The 11,214-nt window shown below is 55.3% G+C and overlaps 1 protein-coding gene across 1 annotated transcript in view; it reads right to left on the bottom strand.

The window, feature by feature from the left end:
• Nucleotides 1-2,196: 2,196 nt before the first annotated feature.
• TRIM8 (tripartite motif containing 8) overlaps nucleotides 2,197-11,214 on the bottom strand; it is a 31,197-nt gene continuing 22,179 nt past the window's right edge. The window contains exons 3-7 of the mRNA XM_064663173.1: nucleotides 6,663-6,758; nucleotides 5,551-5,784; nucleotides 5,147-5,178; nucleotides 4,469-4,584; nucleotides 2,197-3,761 (exon numbers count right to left, since the gene is read on the bottom strand). Coding sequence (XP_064519243.1) covers nucleotides 3,154-3,761; nucleotides 4,469-4,584; nucleotides 5,147-5,178; nucleotides 5,551-5,784; nucleotides 6,663-6,758 — 1,086 coding nt within the window. The 3' untranslated portion in view covers nucleotides 2,197-3,153. The remainder of the gene's footprint in view (nucleotides 3,762-4,468; nucleotides 4,585-5,146; nucleotides 5,179-5,550; nucleotides 5,785-6,662; nucleotides 6,759-11,214) is intronic.

The raw sequence follows: 11,214 nt of genomic DNA, 5'->3' as shown, positions 1-11,214 counted from the left end.
CCATGACAGGGATGAGCCACAGCCCCGTGCCCTGAGTGTGGTGGCCGGTGGCACAGTGGTTACAGCAGCCATTGCCTCTCCCCTCACCCTGCTCCACCAGATGTGCGTGTCCGGCTCCAGCTGTTCCTCATCAGCCTCCCCCGTGCAGCACCGCTGGCCTCGGGATCCTTTTTCCACCAGGCCCCATGTCCTTCATCAGACACCAATTTGGTCTGCCCCAGCTGCTCATTTTTCTTTCCGCCGTGTGACATGTTTTCACCTGGCTCCTAATCCGTCTCTTTCCATTCACAACTCGAGCTGTTTATGGATGTGCCTCTGCTCCCCCTGCTCTCCACCCCCCTTCCGGACAGAGCCATCCATCAGTAAAACCTTGCTGTGCACCCGAGCATCAGCACTTCGCCTCCCAGGACACCATTATCCCAACAGGGCCATAGACACACGTTCCTCCTGCACCCCCACGGAGCCATTGCCTCCTTCTCACCACCAGCAACACATGGGGTTGGATGGCACAGTGCTGCAGGAAGCTGGGACACCAAGGACACCAGAGGCCTCTTCCTGGCTGGGAGGGGCCAGAGAGGCTGTGGCCCCAAGGTTTTGCAAGTGGCACCCACTGTTTTGGGGCTGCTCTCTCCAGCGAAGGGTGAGAGTAGCCCATCCCTGGGAGCGCCCCAAGCCTTTGGGGGTCATCCTGTGGGGTGGGGGCTGCACCCATGTCCCCCTGTCTATAGACAACAGGTGCTTTAATGCCTGCCCTGGCCAGCAGCTGCTGCTCTCACAGCAGGAGGCAGCTGTGCCAAGGAGGAAGTGGATGAGGAGGAGGACAGCTGGGGAGTCAAATCTGGAGGCACCAAAGCATAGGGCTGGGGAGCACCCTGGGGTGGGGGGTGGCCCTGGCTGTGCATTGGGGACCTCCCTTCATGGGAGGGACATCACTCATCCCACCTGTGTCCCCATGACCCCTGGGGCTCTTCCTCACCACGTGGCAGTGGGCACTCGGAACACAGAGGGGAAGCATCATGAGGTCCCTGCACAGAGGCTGGGAACATCCTGCTCCCTCCTGCTGCCCCAGGATGCTTTGCTTGTGACTGAGAAGCAAAACCCCGAGTATCCCAATGGATTGGGAGATTCCTGAACAGCCCAGGCAGGACAGGGTTGGGAAGAACCTGGCAGGACAGTGGGGCCGTGCTGCCACCCTCTGCACCCAGTGCATGAGGCAGCATTAACCCAGAGAGTGGCTAGAAACACATAGGGGCAAGAGGTGCTGGCTCTACACTCCAACACTGCCTGGGAAGGGGGCCCCATTGGCCAGGGATTTGCTGCCATCTCCATTGGGATGGAACGGGGGGAGCTAGGTGTGAGGGTCCCCTCCCTTGGACCCACTGTTCCCCTCTTTCAGCTCACTGAGACTCTCTCCCCTTCCTGTTTCCCACCAAAGCAGCACGGGGGAAATCCAAACTGGAACTAAAGCCAGGGGCTTTTTGCAACCAGGAACAAAATAAGGCAAGCCAAGCCTGAAGAGAGTGATGAAAAAACCCTCCTGCCTCTAGGACACTGCTCTGCTTTATGAAGTCAGCCTCATTTTTCCCAGACCGTGAGCTCGCCCCTGCACAGCCACAGCCAGGCCAGCCCACGGCTCCACCACACATCCTGGAAAAAGGGTTCCTCCTCACCCTTCCCAGCCTTGGCTGAGAACAGAAGGTCCCCAAACCAGCCCAGGGTGCTGCCAGCTCCCATAAGGCCCCACGGGGCAGTGGGGCTTTAGGTGGGGACAAAGCCTCAAGGGTTGGGTGCTGGGGCAGCGGCGTGGCCGGGATGGTGGATACTGGCAGAGGCAGGAAAGCTGCTGTCCCCAACCCCATTCCCATCCCACAATGGGGATTGTTCTGGAGGCTGTGGGCAGGATGTGGCCCGGCCGGCTCCATGCCTGACTCACATCCTCGCCGTCTGGGAGGGAGCTGGTGGAGAGCCACGGCTCCAGCACACTTCCCCATGGGGATGGGTGCTAGTGGCAACCCCCTCCATGGCTGGGACCTGCTGCCCCCCATCCCTGAGCTGCTCCCTCCCAAACAGCCCAGCCCCTCCGGAAAACCTCCCACTGTCCCCTTTGGGACCAGGGAGTGGTTCCTTCCAAAAGCAGGTGCGAGCCTCCTGTCGGAGCTGGCGTTCCTGGGGGAAGAGCTGCAGCAGAGCGAGGCATTTGCACTAAGTGATCACATTTATTTGAATATTTTATGTGTGTGTGTGTGTCTGTGTGTGTATCTAAAATCGGTTACAGAATAAATACCTGTGCCTTATAGCAGGAAGTCCACTTTTTTTTTTATACAAAGTGCTTGTTACAGGAAGTTGCATCAGCGATACACAGGACGGGGGTGCCTTTCAGCAACGCTTCCCCTCCTGAAAACTAGAACAGATTTTTTTTTTATTTATTTATTCGTGGTTTTTTTTTTTAAAGTTTCTTTTCCCTTTTTTTTTTTGTGCATTAAATTTCCTGCCATTGTGTATTTACAAATCTCTGAAAGAAGGAAAAAAAATGCCAATATGCATGATAAGTGGCCTCATAACACAAAAAAACCCAGCCTTTAAAAAAAAAAGGTAACAAACCCAAAATCTACAAGTATCGTTTCATACTGAATCAATGATAGACTTTTTTTCTTTCTTTTCTTTTTAAAAAGGGAAAGAAAGGGGTGGGGAAAAGGGAAAAACTGAATCAAACCAGAGAAAATGAACTTAGAGAAATGGAAAGAGAGAAGGTGCCATTGTCCCTTCTGAAGTTTTCCAAAGGCAGAGAGGAGTGAGGAAGAGAGTGACGCACAGACCCAGACGTCCGACTGAAATCCCCATCAATTTCTTCTCAGTAATTTCTCCCTCGTGTTTTCCCAGCGAGGGGCAAGAAGGACTTTCCAAAATTAAATTAAAAAAAGAATTAAAATGAAAAAACCTTATTATTTAATTTTAAAAGGATTAAAAAAAAAAAAAAAAGAAAAGAGAGATACGATAAAACAACCCTCCCCAAAATCCTGGAGGGGTGTGAGGCAGGGAAAAAATTGGGTTTGATTTAAAAGGGGTTAAAAAAAAAAAAAAGAAAAGCCAAACCAAACCAGACTTTTCTGTCTGAACACGTCATCGAGCGGGACTCTCCAGAGAGTGTGACGGTTAACTGGTGACGTAGTGTTTCGCCGAAGGCTGGCCGTAGACCCTATAGAAATCCTGCCGCCCGTGCTGCTGGGATGCGTCAATCCATTCCCTCACGGCAAGTCCCGGGAGCGACTGGGGGACGGCGGGGGCGGGCGGCAGTGGGTGGGAGTACTCCTGCGACGAGACTGTCCAGGGGAAGTGCCCCGACCGCGGGTAGGGCTGGTGCCCGCTGTGGTTGGACACAGAGGAACAGTAACAGTTATCCACGGAGCAGACGAGGATTTTGCGCCCGCCATACTGGGAGAGCACGGACTGCTGAGATGACGTGGTGTTGGGGTAGTGAGATGGGTTGAAGACGGAGCCCGAGTGCACCGGCTGCGGGCCGCTAGGAAGTCCAACTATGTGCTGCGTGGAGCTACAAGGCACCATGGCTTGTGCGGACTGCCCCTCGCCAGCTGAAGCGCCCTGGCTCATGTACTGGCTCGCCACAGTCCCGGACGATGGCTCGAGGAAGCTGCCCTCGGGGAAGGCGGTGGAGTGCTTGCGCTTCTCCGCGCCGGAGTTGCTGACGGTGCAGGGGTACATGGGGATACTCTGCAGGAAGGGGACAGGGGTGCTCAGAGGACCTGCGGAGGGGAACGGGAGAGGGAAACTGTATCAAGCACAGCATGGAACAGCTAAAGGGTGCTCTGGACATTTATCCAAACCTGCAGTGAAGCCCCAAGACCTGCACTCCAACCCCATATGAGCAGAGGGTCCCCCACCCCACCCCACCAGTGGCAAACCGGGCACGCAACCACGCACAGGGGTTTGCAGGTTCAGTGCTGGACCCTTGCCAGCAGGCTTGGGGGGGCCTCAGGCACTGCTCTGCAAACAGCTCATCACCATAGTCCATAACAGGACCAGAGTGGGACAATCTGGGGGACAAACCCAAATCCCCCAAGGAGAGAGAACTGGGAAGCCTCTGCAGGACATGATCTGCTCTCAGGTATGGGCTGGGGGCTGTGGGACCATGCTGGGCCCTGGGCCCTGCCCACATCCTAACCCCTACTTTTCCACTGACTTTTCCTGCTGATGGTCAGTCCCCCAAGAAGCCCTGTATTTCAGGGTTTCTAAAACACAGCCATTTCACAGTGCCCTCAGGAGAGTCAGGAGCTTGCTTCATGACTCCTTATTCCCCTGCTGACTGCAGAGGGGCTCCCCCCAGGGGTCCCTGCACCCTGACAGCTCTCCCCACCCTTTTGTACTGGGATCTGCAGGACACCCAGCTATGGATACAGGAGATAGTGAGGTCCCATGCCCACGCACCCCACAGCCCTCAGGTTTCACCCACCTTCCAGCAACTTCCTCAGCTGCTTCTCCTTCTTGGCGATCTCGTTCAGGAAGAGCTTGGAGTTCAGGTGGCCGATTTTGGGTGGGGGCAGGCTGCCACCTGTACAGTTCTGGGTCCTGTGGGGACAATGGACAGAGAGGAGAGGCATGAAGGACAAGGCAGACTTAGAAGAGGGTCAGAAGCTCCTTCTCCTACATCCTCCCAGGGCCAGACTCCCTCCCTAGGGTGGAGAGCAGAAGGGAGCTGTCTCTGGTAGGCAGGACCTTCCCTGTCCAGCTTTGCTGTGAACATCCCAAGCCAGGGCACATCTGCAGCCCATGTCCCCCCTGCACGGCCATCCCAGATCGCCTATGCTCTGTTGGTGCTGGCTCTGAACCCCCTGCCCTGTCTCTGGCCCTGTGGAGCTGGACTGAACCCTGCACCCCAGTCTGGCTGGGGTCCTGGGTCCTAGCTTTGCTCTTCTACAAGCACACTGCTACATTTCTCCTAGTCCAAGGGAAGGACCTGATTTAATGGCTGCACGAGGGGATGTTTTCATCCTCCCAGACAGAGAGGGAAGCTGAGGCATGACACGTCTCTCCCAGGCCCTGAAGCATCCCTGCCCTTGTCCTCCTCTGGACATTGTGCTGTTGTGCCCCTGTGAACATGAATGTGCCCTTTCCCCACAAACATGCTTACCTGTCCATTAAGATTTTCACAGACTTGGTGTTCTAGGAGTAGAAGGAAAAGCTCTGGTCAGTAAGGCCATTCCCTGCCACAGCAGCCATATCCCCTTTCAGTGTCAGCTTCTGTGGCCCCCCAGGAAGGGACAGGCTGCCCAAGGGTGCCGAGCCCCCTCCCCCCCAGCACGGGTGCCCTAGCCCCATCTCCAGGCTGCAGCACCTCCTCATTTGAGGCTGGCACCGAGCCTACCCCACTGCTCCTTGCCTTCTCCCACTGCTGAGCCCTCTGGAGGCATCAGCCAGCCCTGCCAGTGTCCCTAGCCTGCTCCCTGCCATGCCCCACACCTCCCCAGTGCTCCCCACACAACCAGCCCTCCCCACAGTCCCTGTCCCATCCCCAGCACAGGCAGCTTGTCTTACCTTCATGAAGTTGATGTCCTCAGTTTTGTCAAACATGACCTGAACAGAGCTGAGGAGCTTCTTGGCCTCCTGCATGCGCTCGTTGAGGTGCAGGACTTGGGCTGCATTCTCATTGCAGAACTTGGCCTGGGCCTTGTCCAGGATCTCCATGGTCTTCCGCAAGTCCTCGTCCAAGATCTGGTGCATCTTCTCGTACTGCAGGCGAACCTCGTCCTTCAGCTGGCTTACCTTCTCCTGGGGAGAGGAGCAGGGTCAGGCCCTCTGAGCCCTCCAACCTCTCCCATGATGTCCCAGGACACCTGGGTCCTTTCTCCAGCAGGGAAAGGTGCAACCTGAAAGCTGCACCCCAGCTCTGCTCTCCTGCATCACCCACACAGATCCAACCCTGCCATCAGCTGCCACATGGGACTCCTATGTGCCAGATCCAACAGGGACACTGCGGAGGTTTGGTTGGCCCAGAAGATCCCTGGACCTACTTTCTGGGGTCTACCTGTGAATCGCCTCCAGAGACCTAATGTCAAGCAACAACCTGCTGCACCACCAGTCCAGGTGTGCTCCCCTGAAAAACCCCACCTATCCCCATCTTCATCCCCAGCCCCACCCCAGGCTGGAGACTTCATACTCCAGAGACCTTCCCTTCATGTTCTGGGAGGCTGAGGGGCTTTAAAGACCATGACCTGGTCTTGTTTTCCCTGTATCCCAGCAAAACTCTTGCTTGCATCTCTTCCATCTTGTGGGTATTTCAGCGGTTTATTCAGGGATCTCCCACCAGACCCTCCCTTTCCACTCGGGATGAAGCAGGCAGGCTGGGGAACTCTGCACTGAGCTGAGGGCAGGGTGGGCCATCTGATACTCAAGGACAGTCTTGTTCCTCACCTCCCAACTCACCCCACGATCCATGAGGCTGTAGGGCAGCTCCAAACACACTTTGTCCCCAAAAAGGATGACTGCCAAGACTAGAATTGAGGCAGCAGGTCTCTCCAGCTATTCCTCCCCTGCATGTCTGCCTTCCTCCCTGCCCACCTGGCCCCTATGTCCCAGAAGCTTGTCTCCATGGTGCCATGGGGTGACAGTCCCCAGGACTGGCCACAGCAGGGTGAAGGACCAGTTACCTCGACCAGCCGCTTGTCCGATTCCAGCTTGTAGAGCTGCTCTTCAATATCCTGCTCCCGCTCCTCCAGGCGGTCCTGCTGTTTCATCAGCATCTTCTGCAGAGGTGGGAGAGAACAGCATTGTCAGAGCCCAGTGGCCACACACAGCTGGTGAGCATTGGTGCTGCCCACACCAGCTCTGCCCATGCAGTTTGGGAGGGACAGTGCTTTTTCCCAGCAGGATGTCACTGCTGAAAGCCCATGCATAGCTGGTGGAGCTGGAAACCACGCAGAGGGCTGCATGTGCCGGGCAGCATTATCTGCTGGGGACCTTGGTCTGGGTTCCCTGGATGGGGGAAGCCCCTCAGGTAAATTTCTGCAGCCCAGTCAGTGGGGTTGGGTCAGAGCCAAGCCCTGGGGACCCTGGTGGGGACATGGAGAGGCTCATCTTCCACTAAGGCAGCACCATTTCGAGGCCCATCACCCATCGCCAGCAGGCTCCTGTTAGACATCACCACGTCCCTCACGCCCCCGTACACCACGCCAAATCCTTTCTCCCTTCCCCGCCTCTGTGACAAGCCCCAGAGCCAGCGTCAGCGTAATCGAGAGGGACAGAGTGAGGAGGAGCGGGGCCTCCCCCCGCCACACTGCCAGCCCCCGGCCCCACTCCTCAGGGCTGGGCCCAGGCCATCAGCCCAATAACTGGGACAAGACCTTATCCTCAGCTACCAGTGTGAGTGCCTCGCTCCTGTGCACTTCCCCAGCCAGGATGAAACCCACCACCCATGAGAGAAGGGCTCCATCCCCGCGAGCAGGAGCAGGGATTCCCAAAACACCCTCAAAATCAACTCCAAATATTCCTCCTCCATGGTTATTGGGGGGAAAAGCCAGGACACCAATGGGTCGAGAAGGGCTTTGCCTAGCACAGAGATGTGGCATTAGAGACTCAATGATGGGGGTGAGATGGGAAGAAACCAGCAGTGAGAATGAATTTCGAGGGGATTATTGCTATTATAAACTGCCACTCGGGAATTTATAATCAAGTAATTAATTCCTGGACGAGGCAGGAGGGGGAGGGTGGCAGAGGCGCTGCCGGGATTAATTGCATTGCAGGGAAAGGCTGTCACCTCCGACTCAATTCAGGAGCAGGAATGTGAAGCCTCCTCCCTCCTGTTGTTTTTCTTAAGGTCTCGGGCACCTCCAGCCTCACTGTCACTGGGCTCCCACCACTAATAACAACGAGGAGCTAAAAAAACCTGGCTTCCCACTCGCAGGCGCACTACATGTGCATGCCCGGGGCCCACACGTGTGCACCCACCCAGGCACACGCAGGCAGACACACAGACAGCACTTCCAGTTGAAACAGGGGCTGAGGGGCAGCCACAGTGATTCAGACACCCCCAGCTATGGGGGGACATTTGTTGGCACGTGTGTACAGAAACACAGGGACCTGCAGCATTCAAGGGCATCATTGCTGCTGCTGCTGGTTTTAAGACCCAGTGAAGAGGTGGGAGCATCCACATGGAGAAAGATTTGATGCATATATTAAAAATCTCCTTTTTTCATTGTAAAAGGGTTGTTATTTGTGCTGCGGTAGCATCAGGAGTCTGTGGCCCACTCCCAAGTTAAACATGATGGGAAATGAGCTCTGGAGAGTGAGTGAAACACCACTTGCTTGGAGAGAGAAGGGTGCAAGCAGGAATCGTGTCCCAGGTCCTGTGCCGGTAGCTGGCCCTGGGTGTGGGGCTGCTGGGGAATTTTCTGGGGGCTCAGACAGGGTTTTGGGTCCAGCACCAGGCAAAGCCACAGGGTTTCGGGTCCATCACCAGGCAGAGCCATGGGGTGGGTGGGCAGTAGCCCAATACAGCCAAGTGAGAAGTGGCGGAAGGCAAGCCCACTCCAGGAAAGAGCCGCCTTCCCACATCCCTGCTTGCAGGAGGCCAACTGAGCATGGGAGCTGAGGCAGGTCGTGCTGAGCTGCTCATTCTCCATGCCGGAGAGCCAAAGGACATAGCGAGCTTTGCATCTTGCCTGTGCCTCCCTCCCTGCTGCAGAGATTCACCATCTCCATCACAAGCAGCCAGATGCATCCCGCACCAGCCCACCAGGAGGACAGCTGAGTCCAGCAGGGTCCCCAGGAGCAACCCAATCCTCTGCCTGACTTCCCTGTCTGACAGCTGGGACAGGGATGTGGAAAAACATAGGACAGGATCCAAGGCTTATAGCTCGCTGGGCACAGAGGCCAAATCCCTGTCCCACTCTGACGTACGCATCAGGTATCTGACATGGAGGCAGCAGTCTGAGGCAGCCCCTGCCTTTTTCCCTGGTGCTGCTGGGATGCTTTCATGGGAGAAAGAAGGCTTTCCCATCACTTCCAGATGCCAGGCAGTCAGAGGTCATCCTGCCAGCCCCACTGGTGTGAGAGACCCCTGAGAGAGGGACCAAACAGCCCCAGACATGCACGTACCATCACCCTGCAGCTGCCATGGCAGAGCTGCCAACCTTTGTGTTTTGTAAAAAACCTTAAACTGCTCCACTCCTGGAATCATACAGTTATGTGAATTCACAAATATACACACAAACATATATATAAATAAGTTTTTACATATATAACTTAATAGCCCCTCACAGCTGCAAAAATTGACCAAAAATTCAAACTAAAGCCACAGAGATCAGAGAGAATAGAGGACATGCAGTGTTTTCTTTAAATCTCACATTTGAGTCACTCTCTTGATTTTAGGGTGATTTAAAAACTGTGCATGCCTGAGACTGCACTGGGATGGGAGGGCTTTTCACCCATGGCAACAAAACCTTAACAAGACACATGGGTATGAACTACCCCTTCCAGCAGTGAGGGGCAAAATCTCATTGTCTATGCAGCACAGGCCAAATTCCTTAGGTATTTTGAAAAGGAAAATATATCCCTTCCCCTTCCATCCCCTCCCAAATCTGGTATTTCTGAAGTCATGAACTCCTCCTTCTCCTCCTCCTCCTTCAGGATCAGAATTTCTCGGGGTAATTTCTCATATTTCACGCATGACCTTGATGCCAGGAGAACCGCAGTTCCCTCGTACAGGCGCCCTTTCCTGGCTCTGAGCAACTCTGATCCCAGTTTGTCTTTTCTGAGACAAGTCACCAGTTTCCAAAACAGACACTAAAAATGCTCTGTATTCCAACACCAGCTGAGAGTGAACCCATCTCATTAATTAATGAGTTAACCAGTGGCTGGGGTAAGTGGCTGGTCCACCATGACCCCACTGGCCCCATTGAGATGGGGCTATTGATGGACACTAGCTTATTCTGAGATGGACGTAATCTGTCCTCTCTCTATGGAAAAAAATAAAGTCGAGGTACAAACGTGCTGAGCCCATACAAGGAGTCATGACACACACTGTGGGCATTAACCCCGTGTGGGAGCAGAACCACCGGAGGTGGAAGGAGAAACGAGAGGAGGCTGTCCTTGGCTTGTCCATCGGGAGCCCCACCATCAGCAGAGCAGGGATTCCTGGGGAGCCATTGTGGCACGTCGGATGGGTTTGGGATACCAAGGTCATGCACTGGGAGGGAAATGCTACTTGGAGGGGCATCTCTGCAGGAAGCAAACAAAGCAAGTGCTGCAACATCTCACTGCAGGGAGGATGCACATAGCTGGTCCCCGTGGGATTGTGCTGGGGGAAGGCTTGCTGACCACTGCTATCTGCCCACGGACTGCTGGGAGGAAACCACCACCAGGGAAACACTACCCTTGCTCTGTGCACCTTATTGCACCTCCCAGTCAGTCCCCCTGAATCTGCACTGGCCCCAACTCTAAGTGGCCGCTCCAGCATGGGACACATCCACCCCCCAGGCAGGGGATGGGGGATGTCCGCTGGGGGACAGGCAGTGAAGAACTACTGCAACATCAAATTCCTGCAGCCACAAGATAGCAAGATGGTAGTACAGAGTTTAACAGCTCTGATGATACAGGGTATCTACGCTCCTTATCTGAGAGTCACTGCACCGCTTCAGCACGGCAACATGAGATGTGTTACATACACGGTCCAGCCCAGCCAGTTGGGCAACCCCCTACCGCAAAGAGGGGTACTGGGGAGTGGGAAGGGGCTCACACCCACCCAAGACCTCCCAGACAGGGAGAAATCTGTGGGCAAGATGTCTCCCTGGCTTGTCTTACACTGGTCTAACCAGTGTCCTCTCCCAAAGGGCAGAGCTAAGCCTGTTATGCTGAGCCCACCATAACAGCAGATTGTGCCCCTGCCCTGCCTGAGGCCCAGCACTCCCCTCATCCCCGCTTCACAGCCCCCAGCAGCCCATGGCCCTGAGGCAGCAAAATCCCATGACATGCCTCAAGGTTTCACCTTCTCCGAGGCTGGTCAAGGCCCTTGTGAGCCTCTTAAGGAGAGCTGGCAGGAGAGAGCCTGTGGCACCACTTCCCTGGGGTGCTCGAGTGCTCACCAGCCCGTGCCCAACTCCCAGGAGGATCAGGAAGGAGCCTGGCAGCTTCACCTGACATAAAGCAGTGCCCCATGACCCACTGAGCTGCTGTGCTTTTAGACAAGAGCTGAAGCAGTGAAAA

Source organism: Pseudopipra pipra, chromosome 8, assembly GCF_036250125.1.
Source record: "Pseudopipra pipra isolate bDixPip1 chromosome 8, bDixPip1.hap1, whole genome shotgun sequence".
Lineage (NCBI taxonomy): Eukaryota > Metazoa > Chordata > Aves > Passeriformes > Pipridae > Pseudopipra > Pseudopipra pipra.
This window is presented reverse-complemented; position numbering and strand designations above follow the sequence as displayed.